Source organism: Castor canadensis, chromosome 11, assembly GCF_047511655.1.
Source record: "Castor canadensis chromosome 11, mCasCan1.hap1v2, whole genome shotgun sequence".
In the NCBI taxonomy this organism is placed as follows: Eukaryota; Metazoa; Chordata; class Mammalia; order Rodentia; family Castoridae; genus Castor; species Castor canadensis.
Genome location: NC_133396.1, coordinates 34,233,224 through 34,254,543, shown reverse-complemented (window position 1 = coordinate 34,254,543; position 21,320 = coordinate 34,233,224). Strand labels below are relative to the sequence as shown.

Below are 21,320 nucleotides of genomic sequence, written 5' to 3'. Positions count from 1 at the left end.
CGACCTTTGCTATTGTTTGTTTCCTAACTTTAGCTTTTCTAGGAGACTAAAGCGTTGAAAAAAACTATATGATCTTCAGTGTAGTAAAAAACTTTCTGGGTTTTGTTGTATTTTCTTTTGCCAGGATTATTTAAGCTCTCTTTTTATAGCCCTTCAGGTTTTGTTTTGCTCTTTAAATTATTTACCAAGAGAAATAATTTGTTGCTGTTTCATGTTGTAGTTACTAAATTGCAAAAGTAGTCAAACATCAATTCACCAACCTATAAAACAGCCTTTTTGAAAATAGTCTTAGTCATCTTCTTATTTTGTCATGATAATGTTGAATCTTTATGATGTAATCTGTAGGAGTTTCCTTTTTTTTAGATGCAATTCAACCTGACATCTAGTTTTTCTTTTTTTGCAGTGCTAAGGATTAAACCCATCACCTCACTCTCAGTAGGCAAGAGCTCTACCACTTAAGCCCTGTTCCCTGGCCCTTTTGTTTTTTTATTCTTAAGACAGGGTCTCACTAACTATGCCCAGGCTGGTTTCTATCTGCTATCCCCCTGCCTCTGCCTCCCCTGTAGCTGCGATTGTAGGTATGCACCACCATGCCCAGCTCTGACCTCTGGTATTTATTTATACTGCATGTTTGTCTAGGAACAGATTTTGTTGTAATGTTCAATTATCATTTATTCAGCAATGCTAATGGAATCTGTGTCATGTGCCTGGCACTGAACTTGAAATATAAGAATGGGGTTTTGTCTTCAAGTAATTCAAGAAGAAATTGGCAAAATTTGTATTTGTAATCCTTGCTACTTACGAGGTAGCAATAGGAGGATTGCAGTTCAAGATCAGGCCAGGCAAAAAGTTAGTGAAACCCCATCTCCCAACCTGCTTGTGTTGGTATATATATGTAATTCCTGCTATTCATGAAGCGAAAATAGGAGAATCAACTGTCTTTGGATGGCCCCAGGCAAAAGTGAGAGATCGGCTCTGAAAAGTAAAATAAAGAAGCAAAAAGGGTTTGGGGGTTGTGGCTGAAGTGATAAAGTGCAAATCCATGAGTTCAAACCCCAGTATCACCAAAAAAGTTTATATTTTATAAAATGATGCTGTAATAGCAATATAAATAAACTGCTGACTGGTAAATGGAGGAGGGGGCTTTTAGTCATTTATCTAATGAAAGATTATCCAAAATTTAAGCCTCATTTCAAGTTTCTGGTAGAATTTTATATGTTCTTACTAGAAAGTTATTTAAGGCTTTTCTCTAACTATATAAATATATATAATGAAACATGTTTATATTTAACATATATGAGATAAATACATTATTTTATTCTTTCATTAAATTAGAAAGTGAGCCAGGTACTATGGCTAACATCCTTAATCCTAGCTACTTTGGAGGTGGAGATCTGGAGGGAAGATCATGACTCAAGTCTAGCCCAGGCAAAAAGCTCCATCTCAACCAATAAAAAGCTGGGTGCGGTGGCGCACACCTGTCATCCCACATAGATGAGATACGTAAGTAGGAGGACTATGGTCAAGGCCATCCTGGGCATAAATGAAAGACCCTATTTGAAAAATAACTAAAGCAAAAAGGGCTGGATGCGTGGATCCAGTGGTAAAGCACCTGCCTAGTAAGTGCAAGGCCCTCAGATCAAACTCCAGTACTGCCAAAAAAAAGAGAGAGAGAGTGAGTTAAGATATTTTCTGTGCTATTTGTTTCTGTTTTAGTAGCACAATTAGTAATATGCAGATTTGACTTGCAGTTTCTTTAATCAGTTAAAGAAAATACTCTTTAGAAGGTTTTACTTATGTTTTGCTGATGGGTATTAATCTAGGCAGTCTCCACTTAGAATGTAGGATGGTTGACTGATTCACCTCTCATGAGTATCCTTGACTAAAATTAGATGTCTGCTGCAGTTAACAATTAGATGATCAGTATTTTCTTACACTAGGTGTTAAATCCCAGAAAAAATCTGAATGGCGGCTGTGTTAGTTTCCTGTTCCTGTTACAAATATCTGAAATAGTCAACTTACAAAGAGAAAGTTTTTATTTAAATCACAGTTTTGGAGGTTTTAGTCTATGATGATTTGCACCATTGTTTTGGTCATGTGGTGAGGCACCACGTCATGGCAGAAGCATGTGGTGGAGAAACTTGGTCACTTCATAACCAGGATGTGAGAGAGGCAGAGCAAGGGCCTTGCCCTCAATGACCTGAATACCTCCTAGCAGCACCACTCCAGGGAACAAGCCATCAATACATGGGCCTTTGGGGACATTTAAGATACAAACTATAGCATTGCTAATATAAGGGAGCCAGAGTGGAAGGACTGGAAAAGGTAAGAGAGATGTACACTTCCAAATCAGTCTTGTCTTATGGTTCTTTCTTCAAAAAACATCATTATACATGTATTGTGGGTTTTTTTTTTTAATCACTATAAATGGAGTCGTGTTTTGCTAAATAACAAGGCAAAGGTTTGTTTCAATAAATATTAGATTTTTAAAAATAGGAATTATTCTGGCTACATTGAGATCTTATTCAACCATTAATATGATTTAATATGAATACTTCTTTTTTTCTAATTTGCTATATTCTTGATATGGGGAATTTTGATTATAAGTTATCTGGAGTGGTTAAAGATATAATTTATTTGCAGTATGCATCTGTTTCTCTCTCTTTTTTTTTGGGGGGTGCTACTAAGGTACCAGGCTCAGGACCTAATGCTTGCTAGTCTTTCTCTCTACTACTGGAGCCTCACCCCTTTGCCGTTTTTGTTTTGGTTATTTTTGAGATAGGGTTTCATGTTTTTGCCTGGGCTGGCCTGGATTGCAATACTCATATCATACTTCCTGTGGAGCTGGGATGACAGGTGTGTACTATCATTACCAGCTTTTTTATTTTTATTTTTATTTTTTTTGAGGTGGATTCTCATTAACTTTTTATCTGGGCTGGCCTTAAATGGTGATCCTCCTTATGCAACTCTTTAGGGAGTCTAGGCAGTCTTCCCTAAAAAGAGAGTCTCTACTATTCCTCTTTTGGGACTAGTGGAGCAATCCTGAATGATTGTCCCAGAATGTAGGGTTTTTTTTTTCCCCGCCGAGGGATAGGAAATACTGGAATGTGAGGTAGAATAGAGAATTAAAAAGATCAGTACTTGAAATAAACTTAGCATATTTTGTTAGTGTCTGATCTAAGCAAGTTTGGTAGAAAAGTGTTGTCTTCTTACTTCTTTTGGCATAGTATTGTCCTCTTTTCCCATCTGACCATCATCTTTATATTTGACCTACATTATTATAATAAATATACATTAATCTTGATAAACAGTGTGAGTTTAAACAACTGACTTTTCAGAACTTTATGCCATTATGATTTGTAGAATACTTGTGTAAATAGTGAATACTAGGGTCTTGGAGTTCATTTGAATTTTTACCTTATAAACATCAAATAAACTCAAATTGTAGAACTTAGAGTTATAAATTCAAGGCTAGATTGATATTTTCTTATTTGTATTAATGTTCATGTGGAGCTATTCTCTTAAGGTTTCAGGTACGTTCACCAACATTTTTTCAAAAATGCCGGGATCAGCATTGGTACATTACTCAGTTGGAAGCTGCACAGACTAGTTATATCCAACAAATAAACAATCTTAAAGAGGTAAGGAAATAACTACTATTTTTGATTTCATGCTTCATAAGTCCTTTTTGCCTGTTATATTTGGAATTAGGTTTTGCATTCAGTAAGCCCACCTTATTTGAGGATTTATCACAAGTGGTTTTGAGCAAGTGTGAAAAATACTTCCCATGTGCACTACGCAGCTCAGTTGATGCGGAGAAGCTCTCATTAAGTTCCACATCATTGTCATTGCTAAGAGTCTAGCATTTATTGCTGCTTGGAATTTTGTACAAAAAAAAAAATCCAGTTACCCAGATGCCTATCCTTTGAGCCTCAGGTTCTGCACTGTCAAGTTTAGTAGCCACTAGCCATATTGGCTATGTCAGTTTAACTTAGTTAAGATTAAACATTTGGAGGGGTGGGGAGAGAGGTGGCACAACAATATAAGTAAATGTAAAAATGGTAAAATAAAAGGAGAAAAAAAAAGTAATGTAGCATAGCCATAGTTAAAAAGAAAAAAATTAAACATATACTTCCTTAGTTATAGTAGCCACATTTCAGGTGCTTGTATTGGGGTTTGAAGATATAAAACATATCTATTAGTGCATAAAGGTGTATTGCACAGTGCTGCCCTAGTTTAAGGCAAACTTTTATGTTTCTCTCAGTGTCTGACATGATTTTCTTCCACAGCCTGTCTTGTTTTTAAAGTATTCAAAGCTAGAATAATTAATAGTTACCCCATTTTGAACTTTAACTGTTGTTGAATAAGCAAGCACTAGGGAAGATCCTTTAATGAATTTTTATTTTATTATGATAAAATTATGTGAAGAATTTTTCTTTGTCTACATTTAAACTTTAGATAGGTGAGAAGTTTGGAGTACTGAGAAAATATGAATAAATACATACTTTTGGAGATTTTCATGTTAAGTGTACTGTTTAAAACTACCAGGGCCAGGGATGTAACTTACACAGTGCTTGCCTATCATGTGCAGTATCTTAGGTTCCATCCTCACTCCCCCCCCCCACCAAAGCCAATCAAACAAAAAACAATCTTGCCTATATTCTCTATACAGTTTATGAACTATATATGTAACCTGGGCTGGTTATGAAAGAAGGATAAAAGTAAATGGAACAGGTTAACTTTCTCATAGATTTTGTTTTTTTTTTTTCCATAAATAACAGGTAGGAGGAGATGAGAGACAGCAAGTTCAAAAAGTAGTTCCAGGAACATCAGAATCAATTTTAGAAACATATTTTACTATACCAGTGAGCCCTGTTTAAAATTAATGCTAATTTGTACTGTTCTTGTTTTAAAAGAGACTTACCATTGAGCTATCTCGAACTCAGAAATCAAGAGATTTGTCACCACCAGATAATCATCTTAGCCCTCAAAATGATGATACTCCCGAGACAAGAGCTAAGAAGTCTGTGTCATGCTCTGATATGCTTCTTGAAGGTGATCCTACTACAGCTTCTGTAAGAGAGGCCAAAGAGGATGAAGAAGATGAGGAGAAGACTCAGAATGAAGATTACCATGTAATAATTAAGCCAGTTTAGATTGATAATAGAAATGGTAGAATCACTGTTTCCAGCATACAGTGTAGGGGAAGCAATGTGCTGAAAATTTTGCCCATTGATTTTCATTATTGACGTGTACGTGTTCTGTGTTGATACTTATAAATCAGAAGTTGTTGAGTCCAAGCATGTCAGGGATCTAAAAAGTAATTTCAGAAAACTATGAAAAAACGGATGCATTCTAGAAACTGAACTATGTATATTATGGATTTTTAAAATGTGTTCTGTTTACATTCAATAAAGCTAGTAGGTACTTTATAACTGCATATGTTGGTACAATGATTTTTGATTTGGGAGATTGCCAGGTTTTGGCCCAGGTAAACCAGAAAAAGAATTCAAGAAGTGTTTGTTATTTTTACTTAAGACAGAGGTATAGGGAACGAAAAAAAGAAAAGAAAAAAGAAAAAAAAAGATAGGGGTATAGGGAAGCAAGTTTTTTCTTGTAGTTACTATTACTTTTGAAATAAGAGACTAAAGTTTTATGTTAAAATAAAGGATCCAGTGGGAAGAAAGACTGAAGATAAGGGTAAAGCATTGGCAAAGTATAGTGATAATAGGGGTTAGAAAGCAGCAGTTCAGCTTGGATGGGCGGAGAAAAAGGAGTGGAAAGTGTGGGAAAGGTAACTGAAAGTTGGGAAATGAATGCTGAGTAGCATGTGTTTCTTCCTGATACTTGACAGGTTATTTAATGATCTTGAGGATGATTAAGGTTAGATAGGACTTGAGTGTTGGTTTGAGATGTTACGCTGTGAAGAATCTTGCTGGAAGCTAATATGCTGTATATGAAGTAGTTGCATTGAGAGCCCATATGAAATTGATAACCACAAATTAGTGGTATCAGTCAGTGGTTGTGTGATTTTTCTCTATAGGACCCAACAGTGTAGGCAGAGGGTAATTGTATTATTCTTTGATACTTGGATCATGGCTTGGATGGAATGACCAACTGAGTGGAAACATGTGGAATAGAAATTTTGTTTTCTTTGCCTTGTTTTAGCATGAGCTTTCGGATGGAGACCTGGATCTGGATCTTGTTGGTGAAGAAGAAGTAAATCACCTTGATGGCAGCAGTTCCTCAGCTAGTTCCACAGCAACAAGTAATACAGAAGAAAATGACATTGATGAAGAAACTATGTGAGTATCCACATTAACTACCATTATAAAGTGGTAATTATTAGAAACATCTTGACTAATTTAGGAGTAGAAGTGGGACTATTCATTTTTTTTGGGTATGGTATGTCTTAAAGGAATTTCAATGGAAAGACTAAATCAGTAGACAGCCAGTTTCTGCTCTCCCATCTTTGAGTTCTAAGACAAGTTTTCGTTTTAGCTTTTAAATTTAATATTGAAGTTATATTTCATATGTAAGAAAAGCTTCAAAAACATTACTTAAAATGTCTATAACCCCTTTGTGTGGATTATTTCCCAAATGTTAGTATTTTGCTTTATTTTTCTCTTCTTTCTGCACATAGTTTTTTTCTGAGCCATTTGAGGTTCAGTGAATAAATTTCCCCTGTGTACTTCTTAAAAACAAGAGTGCTTTTTAGCCTAAATACAGTTAAGTTATCAAAATCTAGTAATTAATATGAAGTAATACTATAAACTTCAAAACATTTTGTCCTTCATCTGGTCTTGGGTCACTTCTAGGATCACATTTGTATTTAATTGTTAAATCTCTTTAGTTGGCTTCAGTTGTTTTGGGGTTTTTTTTCTCATGAGTAACACTTTTTTTTTTTTTTTTTTTTTTTTTGCAGTCCTTGAGCTTGAACTCAGGGTGTTGCTCTTGCTAGATAATGGGTAACACTTTTGAGAAATACAAAGTAATTACTTTTTGGAAGATCCTCAATTTACAGTGATCTATTTCCTCATGATTAGGTTGATGTTATTGCACTTAACTAATCAGAGATGGTGATGGACCCTTTTTAGTGCATTGTGGGTAGAGGCACATATGACATTAATCTCCCTTTACTGGTGATTAATTTTAATCACTTGATGAGGTTATCTTTACCATTTTTATCCACTCTAAAATTACTTTTCCTTTTGTCATTATTTTACAGGGAATTGCTTAGAGACTGTCAGATTTCTCTTCCTTTTTCATGCACTAGTTTAATATCCTTTGATGATTCTTACTTGAAAAAGATTGCTACATTGATTTCCAAATTGTGATTTTTTTTTTTCCAATTACTTTATTCCTTCTATATCTATTAGTTTTGGTTTTGCTTTCAGGAAAAACTTTACTCTTTGCCCAATAATTGGTTAATTATCTAATTAATTTCATTAGTATGGATTCTTATGTTATTAAATGAATGTCTCCTTTACTGTCACTATTTTATTGCTGAAATTATCCCAGATTCGGCCAGTTGGGAAAAAAAACTCCTGGTTTTTGTTTTTTTTTTTTTAATGTTTCCATCATTTTTAAGCACTTTTTAACTTTCTAGTAGTACAAGACACCCCAGGTAGTTTTTTTTTTCTTTTCAGTCTTTCTGATCCAGCCCTGCATCAGTTATTTTACAAAAGAGCAAAATGAGGTGTGGGGATTGAACCAGGGGCCTCATGCATGCTATACACGTACTCTGGCACTGAGCTTCTTCTCTATACCCAGTTGTGAAAAAAAAATTTTTTTTTTCTCGGTACTGGGATTTGAACTCAGGGCCTGTACTGTGAGCCACTCCACTAGCCCTTTTTTGCAGTGGGTTTGTTCAAGATAGGTTCTCATGAACTATTTGGCTGGTTGGGCTTCAAACTGTGATCCTCATGATCTCTGCCTCCTGAGTAGCTAGGATCACAGGCATGAGCCACAGGTATGGGCTCCAGTATGAATTTTAGCACTCTTTGACTCCCCTTCCTTCTCACAAACTAACTCCTCAAAATAGGACTATTTTCACTTAATACTCCTCCTTTAGCATATGTACTATGCTTTCATTTAGCTAATTAAAATGCAAACTCCTTGAATTGCTGGAGTGGCTGAAGTGATTGAACATCTCCCTAGCTAGCACAAGGCACTGAGTTCAACTCCCATACCTTTAAGTCCTTCAATCAGAAGTCATTATTTAGTGAGATTTTTAGACATATAAGGTAAAACTAGTTGATTTGAATTAACAGGAAAATTAGACTTGTTTCTTTTTTTTTTTTTTAGGTAGCAGTTTCATGAAGTGAAATCCAACTTGATAGTAGCTTAAATATACAGTTCTATCTAAATTAGTCGGTATTTCAGGATTGGGTTTCTTCTGAAAGTCCTTCACAACCTTTCATTAGATTGCTTTTTTTAAATTTACATTAACTTTTTAAACTTTTTTTTTTGTCTTACTCATAAAAATAACAGTACAGTTAATTCCTTTTATAGGTGAGGAAACAGCCATGCATTCTATTTGAAAAATGATTATTAGCTTTTTTAACTAAAAAATAATAATTTTCCTTTTCCTCTACTTTCATTATTTTTCTGTAATGATGCAATGTGTTTTTTCCTGGTGTATCCTTATTTTGAGCTAATTGTAGATTCATATAGAGTTACAAGAAATAATACAGAGATCCTAATGCACTTTACACAGTTTTCCCCAGTGGTAACATCTTGTAAAACTGTAGAACAATGTTACAATCAGGATTTTTTTTTTTAGATTTTTTTTGGACAAGTTCTCGCTATGTAGCCCAGTTTGGCTTTTCCATCTCCCTGCTGCAGCCTAAGTGTTGCAATTACAGATGTGCACTACTACATCAAACATCATGTTGATTTTTGCAACACACCCAAGTCTCACCTTAGCACTCTTCTTAACCCCTCCAATTGCTCATCTGTTCCCTATTTCAGTAGTTTGTCATTTAAAGAATAGGATATAAATGGGACTACCAAGGAAATAACCTTAAGGAATTGGCATTTTTCACTCAGCTAGTTCTCTGGAGATAATCCAGGTATGGTATGTATAAATAGCAATTGCTTTCATTGCTCAGTTGTTTTCTATGTTGTGGATATATTGCAGTTCAACCATTCACCCACTGAAGGACACCTGGGATCTTCTCAGTTTTGGGGTGTTATGAATAAAGCTACTCTAAGAAATCTGTGTACAGGTTTTTATATCATTGTAAGTTTTCATATCTCTGAGATGAATTCAACTACTGGATTGTAGCTCAGTTGCATGATCAGTTGTTTTGGATTTTTTTTTTTTTTTCTTTTTTTGGTGATACTGGGGTTTGGACTCAGGGTAGTGCACTTGCTAGGCAGGTGCTACACCACTTGAGCTACCCCACCAGCCCTTTTTTGCTTTATTTTTCAGGTAGCATTTTGGTGTTGTTACCTGGGCTGGCCCCAGATCTTGATTATCCTACTTATGCCTCTGGCATGGCTGAGACCATAGGCATGCACCACCATGTCTGGCTTTCTGGTTGAGATGTGTTCTTGATAATTATTTGCCTGGGCTGGTCTTGAACCACCATCCTCCAGATCTGTGCCTTCTGCACTACCCGCAACCTGCGTAGGTATGCTGCGTGAACCTGACTAAGAGTGGCAGGGAGTGAGAAATAAGACATACACAGACATACAGACATAAAACATAAAATAGAAAGCTGGGATCGGGAGGGCTGCACGTTCCTGGTGGGATACATGAGCATCTATCTGAGCCAGAATGTTTATTTTATAGGTCAGTACAAGGAAAAGACTCAGGTAAAAATCAATCTTCAACAATTCTTTGATACAAGGTAAAAGGAATGAGGTTTGGTGGGCTAATTTTCCTAAGGCTAATGAAGCTTAATTACAACACATCAGTTCTGGAATCATCAAGGCACGCAGGACACCTTATCCAAGGTATTGATTAATCTGGCATCAGGGAGTCTCCTAACAGTTCTGGTCCTTTATCTAGTTTTACATCAGGGGGCTGGTATGCGGACACAGCCGATTGTTTTCTTCAAGGAGATGTGAGAACAAAGGTCAAGACACCAGGTGCTGGGAAAAATATGGTAGGAGAGGCTGTGCAAGCTCCTACCATGGAGAGACTTTCCAAGCTACATTATTTCCCAGTCGAGGGTTTATGCCTGGTCTCCAACACTGAACAGCAGAAATCACATGACTGTTTCGCCATACCTCACCCTTTATTGTGTTTTTGAGATAGTGTGTTGCTGCTACCTTTGTCTGGACTGGACCCAAACTCTTGATGCTTTTGGCTCTGCCTCTGGAATAGGGGTATTATAGCTCACCATGCTGGTAAAGGTTACCAGTTCTTTAACCCTTTAATTTCTTCTACTTTTCAGTGATTTCTCAGATTTTCTGATTTAAAAATTCAATGTTGCCAATTTACCTTGATATCTTAAAAACCTCATGCAAAGATTAATATATATACATATATATACACACACACTACATACATACATACATACATACATATATTTATATATGTACATGATACTGGATTTTTCTCATTTTTAGAAATATCCTGTCTTAGGAGAAAGCTATGCACTATCTTTATAAACAAGTGCAAATGTTAATTGTATTTATTTAGTGAATCATGAAATGCTGTGTGAGAATGATGAGTTTTATTTATTTCTTAGGTCTGGAGAAAATGATGTAGAATATAACAACATGGAATTGGAAGAGGGAGAACTCATGGAAGATACAGCTGCTGCAGGACCTCCAGGTGCAGGGGCTGGGCCCCTCAAACCATTCTGTCTCTGTCTTTGGTCTTTTCTGACTATACCATAATTAGTAGGTGGTAGCCACTGCTCTGGATGGTTCATAGTGTTAGAAGTGCTATATCTTAAAGTATGAATTTTAGGGTGAATTACTAATGATATTTAAAATAATAATAGGTAGCATTTTCAAAATGTTCTTATGTGCTTCTGTGAAGCACTTCATGTTTACCATATCACATTTATATAAATTCTGTGAACTGGTTCTGATATTTTCTTGCTTATTTAATTATTCATTCATTCACTGGTTTGTTTGTTTATTTATTTATTTGTATGATACTGGTGATTGAACCTAGGAATGCATGCATGCTCAGCAAATGCTTGAGCTGTGCTCCCAGTCCTTTCATTTTCATTTTGTTTTTGAGACAAGGTCTTGCTAGTTTGCCCTAACCCTAACTTTGCCTGGGCTGGCACTGAATTGGCGATCCTCCTACTTTCACCTCCCATTTCTATAGGATTACAGATGTGCAGCACCATGCCTCACACTTGCTTTTTCTCCTTTTATTCATCCATCATTCGTTTGTTTATTTGTTTGTTTAGAGAAGGGTCTTGCTATGTAGACTAGAGTACCCTGGAACTCAAGATCCTCCTGCCTTAGCCACCCTCATACTGGGATTACAGCCATGTGCTACCACACGTAGCAAAAATCTGCTTTTTAAAGCTGTAGATAATGATAAGTGGTTCAGTAGTACAATGTTTGCCTAGCAAGGTTAAGCTCAAGGTACTGAGTTCAAGTACTCTTCCCCAAATAAAGGAAAGTAAGAAAGGAAGAGAGAGCTTTATATTTATAGTTTATTAATTAAAAGAGAGTAGTTGAATCCTCAGGTTTGTCTGGATACAAAGCTCAAATGGTATACTATTGTTTTGGATATATAAATCTTGTTTGTATAAAGAAAGCATTGGTTATTGAATGATCTGAATAGAATCATTGAATCTTGGATTTACAAAGGATATTTAGAGAGCTAATTTTGTGGCCAGAAAAACTCAGATTTAGTTGCCTGTTACATAGCTAGTTGTTGGTACAACCAGGTTAGAACCCCTGATCATCTTATTCTTGAATGCATTTTTTTTTTTTTTTTTTTTTTAAGAAACCATATTGGTCCTCCTGGGAAGAAGTAACTGATATAATAGATATTTGTTTTGGGTCTTAGATCTGTTTGTGTTTGTGAATCTTGACTAGAACCATTAAAAGCAAGCTTTATAGTCAGGCGTGGATTTCATGTATAGTTCCTGCTCTTGGGAGGCTGAGGCAGGAGGATAGAAAGATTAAGGTCAGTTTAGGTTACATGGCAAGATCCTATCTTAAAACAAAGAAACAACAACAACAGCAAAAAAACTAGCTTTGTATTTACCCATTATTTTAATCCATTTTCTGTTGTTTTAACTAAGTAACACTGAATAATTTATAATTTATAACATGGAATAAAGATTAATTTGGTTCATAGTTCTGACGAACAGGAAGTTCAGGCTCATGTAGCTGCATCTGGTGACGGCCTTCTTGTTAGTACTCTACTCTCTGTAGAGTTCCAAGGTGGCATTGGGCATCTTGTGGCAAGACAGAATTTCCTAAGGCAGCTTTATTTCCCTCTTCTTATAAATCTACGATCCTATTCGCTTACGGTTCCACCCTTATGTCTTCATTTAACCTTAATTATCTCCCAAAGACCTCACTTCTAACAACGATAGTCAGATTAAGTTTCCACCAGTTTAATTCCTCACAATTAAATTTCTTTGAGTTTTGGTAGGGATATTTAAACCATAGCATTCTGCCTGTAGACCCCCCAAAACTCATGTCCTTCTCATGTACAAAATATATTCATTCCATAACAATAGCCTTAAAGTTATAACTTGTTCTAGCATCAGTTCAGAAGTTCAGAGTCTCTTAAGACTCAAAGCACACTCCTTTTAGCTATGATCTTATATAATCAAAGCAAGTTATTTACTTCTGATATGTAGTGGTAGGACTGGTAATAGGATAAGCATTCATATTCCACAAGGAAGAAATAGACCAAAAGAAGGGATACTCAAACCACAGCAAGTCCAAATCCAACAGGGAAAACATTAAGTCTTAAAGTTCCAGAATAATTCTCCTCTCCATGTACTGCCTCCTGGTGACAGAAGGGCAGGGTTGGGCCCCCAAGGTTTAGGGAAACCCTACTGTGTGACTTTGCTGCATCTAGGACAAGTGGCTATTTTTTTCAGGTTGCATGTTAGTGCCTGTGGCTCTGTCACTCCGGGATCTCAAGAAAGCAGTCCTGCTGGACATCAGTCCTGTTGTAACATCAGAGGCTCACATAGGAGGATCATGAATTCCAGACCAGCCTGGGTTACATAGTCAGACTCTGTCTCAAACTCCACACCCCAAAACAACCCCAAAAAACCACAACAGTCTCACTGTTTGCTGTACTAGGCATACTAATAGAGAAACTCTTTGGTTCCATCCCTGTAGCAGATTTATGCCTGGCTTTCCAGATACTTAGGTAAAGGCTGCCACACTTCCATAGGTGTTGAATTTATGACTTGATCCCATGTTAATGTGAATGCTTCCAGCCTCACAGTTTGCATCCTCCAGAGGATAGCACGAGCCCACACCTTGGCTCATTCAGCCATTGCTGGGTTAGCTGTACATGTGCCAGAAGCAGAGTCCTGAGATGGCCCTGGGTGGCAAGCCCTTGAAGAGTGCCCATTTCCTTAAACCATCTGTCCTCCTAGGCTTCTGGGCCTGTGGAGAGGGACCTTTGTACCATTGTCTTGATTATTAGCATCTGGCTATCTTTTTCCTAATAAATTTCTCACAAGCTTAGCTATTCCCTTAGTATTTGCTCCTAAATACCCTCTTCTCTCTTTAGAAGGGCAGACTGTGAACTTTCCGGATTTTTGTACTACTTTCATCTCAGTTATGAATTCCAGTTTTAGGGCATGCCTTTGTTCCTAAATCTTGCCCTGTGCAGTTAAAAGAGCCCAAACAGCTCTTTGTATATTTTGTGTAGAAATTTCCTTATCTAAATGCCCTCGGCACTTGGCCTAGATGCAGCAAAGTTACACAGTAGGGTTTCCCTACTTAAATTTTGTCTTTCATAAGGTCCTAGGACCTTTTGCATGAGAGAGTTTGTCATCATGACTGTTGACCACATTTGAATTTGCATTCTAGTCGTAACCACTTAGGCAGTCTCTAAAAAGTTCCGAACTTTTCCTAGTCTCTTCATCTTCAGAGTCCTCACCAAGATTTGTGAAAGGCTCTATTTACAGCATTGTAGGCTTTTTTCTAGCCTGCTCTTTCAAACTCTTCTAACCTTTGCCCCTTGCCCAGTTCCAAAGCCACTTCCACATTTTCAAGTATTGTCACTTTCAGTCTATTTCCTGTTTTGGTCCGTTTTTTCATCACTATTCCAAAATACCCAAGGCAGGATAGTTTATAAAGAAGAGAAGTTTATTTAGGTCATAGTTTGAAGGTTCAAGAACATGGTACTAGCTTCTTGTGAGGGCAGGTAGCATCACAGGGTGGGACTACATGTCAGAGTGGTGAGTAGGTGCGTGTGGTTACCAGAGGTAACCTTGCTTTATAACAACCTGATCTTACAGTAACTAATTCAGTTTTGAGAGCTTTAACCCCGCCTCTCAATAAATTAATCCATTTGTAAGGGTGGAGCCCCCATGACTTCTAATTAGCTCTTAAAAGTCCCACCATTGATACATTGAGAATCAGATTGAAGTTTTGGTGAGGACATTGATCCATAATATCTATGCTGCCTTTAGTAAGAATATGACACATTCTTTTACATGCTTGAATAACTAAGAACTTCTTTGTTTCACATTTCAACCCAACCTGTGTCTTTCCATTCTTCTTGCTTCTCATTTTCTTCCAGGCTGATCTCATCCACAGTTCTATTTCAGTTACCACCTAGCTACTGATTACTGTCCCAATTCTATTTCTAGCTTTTGTGTTTCCCAGGACTTACAGGCCCATGTACCAGTCTCTGTTTGACTCAGTGCCTCTCAAGCAGAAAAATTATCTTATCAGCTGCCAGCTTGCTTGTCAGCAGTAGCCTTCATCTTTATAATTGATAGTGATATGCATTCTTCACTTCCTCTCCCTCAAACTCTACCTTTTCATGTATTACCAAGGTCTATTGATTTTTCCTCCTGAGTAGTGCCTAAGTTCTCATAGTCCCATTTCTTTGCCATTTCTACTCTAGGCCTTTCTTTCACAACAACCTCTCATCTGTGGTCCTTGTATCCCTTCTTGCTCCTTTCCCATTGCATCTCCTATAACATGATTCATTAATATTTGACCATGTTACTTCTGTACTTAAAAACCCTTTAGGGCTGGTGGAGTGGCTCAAGTGGTAGAGTGCCTGTCTAGCAAGCATAAGGCCCTGAGTCCAAACCCTAGTACCACCACCAAAAAAAGAGAAGAAAACCTTTTATTTTTGACTCTACTTATTTATAGGACAAAATCCAAACTCTGGAGCGCAGGTTGTTTCATGTTCTGGCTTGTACTTCTTTAATGTTAAATTTTCTACCCCTTCTGCATTCTTCTTTAGTCAGGAGGAACTTCCGTCAGCCTCTCAAATGTGCCATGATATTTCTCCCCTTTCTTTCGAGTACGTTACTCCTTCTACCTTTCCTCAGCTTAGCACAGTTAGCTGTTATTCCTTTATTTTAGCTTACACTTCATTTCTTCTTGGAAGCTCTGTGTTTACCATAGTTACCTTTTTCCACTCCTTTTTAATTAACCTGTTAGGACTTATGTTACACATTATCATAATTGTTTATTTTCTTTATTCATCTCTGAGCTCATTGTCACCAAGATTGTACCTTTCTTTATATCTCTAGTACTTAACACAGCGTAAGGGATCATTTGATATTTTTCAGGTAAATGTTAAGTGAATACACTTTTATCAAATTTTTGATCCACTTTTGCTATCAATTTATAAGATTTTAAATGGGATAGAAAAATTCAGAGACTATCTTAGTATAAAATGGAAGATGAAGGAGACTAGGCAAAGCTATGGAATATTTTTTAGCCTTGTCTGTGTGTGATAAGAAATTTCTTTCTTTCTTTTTTTATATACTAGAGATCAAACTCAGGGCTTTGTACATTTTAGGCAACGGTCCACATCCTCAGCCCCCAAAATTCTTGTATGTAACATTTTTGTACACTCAGAGTTAGCATGAGGTTATAATTTTTAATTAATTAGTTCATTTTAAGTATTTATTGAATACTTCACTTGAACTGGGTACTGTTTACTATCTACTGGATAAAAATAGAACTTTAAAAAAAAATACATCCTTCTGAGTGTGGTGCCTCATGTCTGTAATTGCAAGATCACATTGAAGAAAAATAACTAAAGCATAAAGGCTGGGCACATAGCTCAAGAGGTAGAGTGTCTGCCTAGCATGGACAAGGCCCTGTGTTCAAACCCCAACCCTCTCCCCCAAAGGAGAAAAAGACATACTTGTTTCTTGTTTTATTCTTAAGGAGCTTATGTTCTATAATTCTCAATAGTCTAATAAAAGTAAGACTACATTCCAATGTTCAGACTACAATAGTGAACCAAACAGTTTATTTTCAATAATGTGTTTTGGGGAAATTTATATATTTGGCAGGCATTTATTGAATATGATACATATTTCATATTTTTGGAAAAGATTATAAAAACTACTCCTAAGTGCATTAAAACTTAAAGGTGCATAGATGTATGAATAGTTAAATGTGACAATACACATACAGAAGAAACCAGTTCATTTAGTTAGACGCTTTCTCCTTAAAGAGGAGTATAACTCCTCCTCATCTCTCTCTCTCTCTCTCTGGTGGGACTGGTGTTTAACTTAGGGCTTTGCAATGCAAAGCGCATGCGCTACTGCTTGAGTCACACCTCCAGTCCATTTGCTCTGGTTATTTTGGAGATGGGGTCTCAAAAACTATTTGCCTAGGCTGGCCTCGAATCCAGATCCTCCTGATCTTGGCCTCCCAAGTAGTTAGCATGCATATGTGAGCCACTGGTGCCCAATGACTCCTCATCTCTTCAATGTAGACTATGCTCAGTGACTCGTTTCCAAACAGTACAATATCAAAAGGGGGGCACTTAACTTTATAGAGACAAACCTGGCAAACTTTACCTACCCAGGTGATCAAATTTAGTGATATGTCATGTATTGATGGCACTTTATAGTATTTTCCTCCTTAAAACTTATAAACACAATCTAAGTATGAGGGAAAAAAAATCACACAAACTTGTAACTGAGGGACATTTATAAAATATCTGAGAACCTTTCACAGATACAGAAGCCTGAGGAGATAGGACCAAGAAACTGTCATTTGATATTCTTAATCAGACTCTAGAACAGAAGAAGAGTATTAGGAAAAAACTAATGAGATCTGAATAAAGCATAGAATTTAGTTAATATCTAAAGGGGAAGAAGAAGTGGCCAGCATCTTTCCTTTTCCCCTCTCTGTTTGCTTTCTGGCCACAATGTGATGAAAAGCTTTGCTCCCTACCATGATGCATGGCTCACAATAGGCCCAAAGTGGCAAAGCCAATATCAATATTGGTTCATTAGCTATGATGGATATGTAATAATAATGAAAGATGCTAAGAGTGGAGAAAATGGATGTCAGGTGTATGGAATGCTCTGTAGCATCTTTTCAACTTTTCTGTGAATTCTAAACTGTTCTAAAATAAAGATTTTTAAAGAATAGCAGTGAACAAAATCTGGTTTGGGATGAGGTAGGGTACTGTGTAGAAATGTTTTTTGTTGTATGCTTTGAAAGTCCGTTTCAAACCCAGAGTGGTTAATGTTTCAGAACCCACAGTCATCTAATGAGTTGTGTTGTCTAAAGAATTATTTTAGGTCATCCATTAAAGTGGAGGAGGTCAGTTTTATATAGAAGATAGATGTCTTAGTTTATTTTCTGCTGCTGTAACAGCATGCCTGAGACTGACTAATTGGTAAAGAAAAGATACTTAATTTGGCTAATGGGTTTGGAGGCTGGGAAATCCAAGTGAATGGAAAGCATCTGCTCATTTAATGGTGAGGGTCTCATATGGCTTCAACTCACAGTGGAAAGAATGCAAGCGTATTTAGATGAGACATAAGAGGTAACCTTGCTTTATAACCCACCCTTGTAAATGTTCTTAAATGTCCTCCAAAGGCTCATATGCTAAAATGTTGGTTTAGTGCCTATCTGTTGGCACTATTGGGAGGTGGCTGAACTTTCAGGAGGTATGGGATCTAATAGAAGGAAGATTGGTTACTGGGACATGCCCTGGTAGGGAATAATGGTACCCTAGCCCCATCCTGTTCTCTGTTTTTCTGGCCACCATGAGCTGAGCAGCTTTGCTCTACTATGGGCACTGTGCCATATCATTCTGCCTTGCCGCAGACACAAATTGAGTGGACCAAGTGACCATGGAGCAAAGCCTCTGAAACTGTGACGCAAAATAAACTCCTCCTTCAAATTGATTTTCTCAGTTATTTTGTTACAGTACTGGAAAGCTGACTTAACACCTACGTAATTTAATCCTGTCCCATGAAGTGAAAACTTCTTCCTGAGAAATGGCATTAAATTATTTGTGAGGGATATGCTGTTTCTCCCCCATTCAAACACCTGCTTTTGGGCTCCACCTCTCAATATTGCTGTATTGAGGAATTAAGCCTCAACATGTGTTTTGGTGAGGGACAAACCATAGTCACTAGATGTAAAGTAAAATAGGCATTTACTTAATAATTTCATTTACAAGTAGCAATAATTAAGGAGATACCTTGAAATAAGAAATGTGGGCTGTGCACAGTGGCTCATGCCTATAATCCTAACTACTTGGGAGGTAGAAATCCAGAGGATTTTGGTTTGAGGCCATCCTGGGCATAAAATTAGTGAGACCCCATCTCAACCAATAAAAAGCTAGGTGTGGTGAGCCATTGCTCTAGCCCTTCTTGCTTTAGATATTTTTCAAATAGAGTTTCATATTTATGCCTTGGGCAGCCTAGACGAAGATTGTTCTCTTTTATGTGTACCTTGAATGACAAGCTTGTGCCACATGAATAGTTTATTTGCTGAAATGAGGTCTGCTAACTTTTTGACTATACTGGCCTTGAACCATGATCCTCCTAAATATAGTAGAGATTATAGGTGTGAACCAGTACTTTCTTTTTTTTTTTAAATAACATACTTCTAAAATAAATTGACATTGTAAGTTGTTAATCAAAACATTTGTTATTTATCTCAAAGTTTAAGATGGATTATAAATGTTTTCTAGGTATCAGGTACTGAGTTACTCATTATGGTTATAATGAGTATCATTATATAATGAACAAATACCATTTTTCCTAAATGAGACTTCAACACTAGTCATTACAAAATGCCTGTTGTAAATACTGATAAAGAATAGCATCAAAAATAGATGGATCAGCTAATTGGTAATAGGTGAAGAAAGACTTCAGAAAGGGAATGATGCTTGATCTCAGTGTTGAAAAATGAACTAAAAGTTCAGTACAGGAACCAGGAGAATGATGAGATAAGAAGTAAGGGCATTCCAGGCAGCAGACATAGTATTGTGCTTTTTTAAAGTCTCAAATTGTGACATTAGTTTCTATGGGTAAGCTAATATGCAACTGATAGGCAAATAGTAGATCAGCAAACAGAAATCTTCATCTGCCAATTATTCTGTGGAACCACTAAATCTTTAAAAAAGGAATGTGATTAGATTTGGTGACAGTGGAAAGTATGTTGATGAGTGAAACAATTCATTTTCCAGGAGGGAGAATGAATAGGACCCAAAATGAGGCACAAGCATTAGAGATGGAGAAGAAACCTTTTGAGAAATCTTAAGGAGTTATAATCTCTAGTACTTAGAGTCTCGCCGAATGTGTTGGAGTTGGAGATTTGGAAATGACTTCTTATGAAATGTAGCTTGGGTTATATCCTTACATAAGACAGGAGACCAGGAGCAGAACATAGTATATTCAGTTTGATCCATGTTAAGTTTGAGAGACCTGAAGACATCTACATGTTGATTTCTAGATTCTTATATCTTAACTGCTTACAGTATACTCAGGTATACAATCTGACCATGAAATAGATCTATTGATTTTTTTACAACAAACATCAGCATTTCTGTCACTCACAATACATGAATTAATTAAAAGGTGCTCAGCTTCTTTCACCAGAGAAATGCAAATTGTCTTTTTGTGTAGATCTCTGAGTTTAATATTACAGGGGGGTTATGAGGCATGTTGGGTGAATAGATTATTATTTTTCATAATATTGGGATTTTTTTGGCTATTGTTTCTTCAGATAGTGTTTGTGTCTCTTTTTCTCCTCTTCTGTGTCTCCCATTAAGTATTGGTACACTTACTAGGGTTCCAATGTTTTCAGAGGCTTTGTTCAATTTTCTTCACTTTTTTTTTTTAATGGAAATACCAAACTGACACTATAACAGCACTGTACATTGACCATAATGGTTAATGTTTTAAAAATTGGCAATACTTAATGTGGAAAGCATGCAGAGAGATGGAAACTCTCATACCCCGCTTGTGGGAATGAAAACTAATACTTCTCCTTTGGAAGACTGTTGGGTAGTGTCTGCTAAAGCCGTACATATTCATGCCCAGGGCTGTACCTTTCCAACAGAACTGTGAGCCAGTGTTTGCCAGTAGACTTTTATAGGAATATTTAGAGCAGCATCATTCTTTTTATTTTTAAGTGAAACAAAAGTAATTTATAACAAAGTTAAAGATGTGAAAATGTACAGTAGACTGTAAAGGTTGCTTAGGACTGACTGTGTAGGGCCATGAGTGTCACGGTATTGCATACATGCATGTGCTATGATGAATTTGGGTTGATCGGTGTGACATTTTAGCAGGATTCTTCTGACTTGACACGAAAGGAGAGGACCCTGTCACTTATCCATTTTTCTTTCTTTTTTTTTTTTTTTAAACTAGATGTGTTAACATCTTTTTCTGTGTGAACTGTAAGATTAGTTATCTCCTTATAATTTTAGTGGCCTCATTCTTAATGGCCAAAGGCTAGAAGATATGTAGATTCTTTTCCAATAGAATAAAGAAATAAATTGTTTATATTCATATGCTGGCATATTACACTGCAATACTGAAAATAATTAAACTACTGCAATATAAAGCAGTATATATAAAACTTGTAAGCAATGTTGTGCAAGAAGCAGGAAATAAGAATACATAACCCGTTAGTGCATTAGAATAAGTTCAAGACAGGCAAAACTAATCTATGTTTAAGTTAGGATGAAGGTTACCTTTGGGGAATGGGAATACTAAGCAAATTTAGGAGCCATGGTGGTAATTCTGGGGTACCCAGTAATTTATTTCTTCATAAGGTTGTAACCAGTTAGTGAATACTTATTAGGTTGTACCTTTATGTATTAGACAAACATGCACAAAATGGTGACATTACTAGCTCCGAGACAGGGAAACTGAAGTAGATGCTAAAGCCAAATACAGTGG

General features: G+C 36.6%; 1 protein-coding gene across 8 annotated transcripts in view; it reads left to right on the top strand.

Moving 5' to 3' along the window:
* Trim37 (tripartite motif containing 37) overlaps nucleotides 1-21,320 on the top strand; it is a 204,267-nt gene that overhangs the window by 46,484 nt on the left and 136,463 nt on the right. For all 8 annotated transcript variants that reach the window (XM_074046205.1, XM_074046204.1, XM_074046206.1 and 5 more), the window contains 4 exons: nucleotides 3,527-3,641; nucleotides 4,917-5,135; nucleotides 6,169-6,305; nucleotides 10,704-10,789. In XM_074046205.1, coding sequence (XP_073902306.1) covers nucleotides 3,527-3,641; nucleotides 4,917-5,135; nucleotides 6,169-6,305; nucleotides 10,704-10,789 — 557 coding nt within the window. The remainder of the gene's footprint in view (nucleotides 1-3,526; nucleotides 3,642-4,916; nucleotides 5,136-6,168; nucleotides 6,306-10,703; nucleotides 10,790-21,320) is intronic.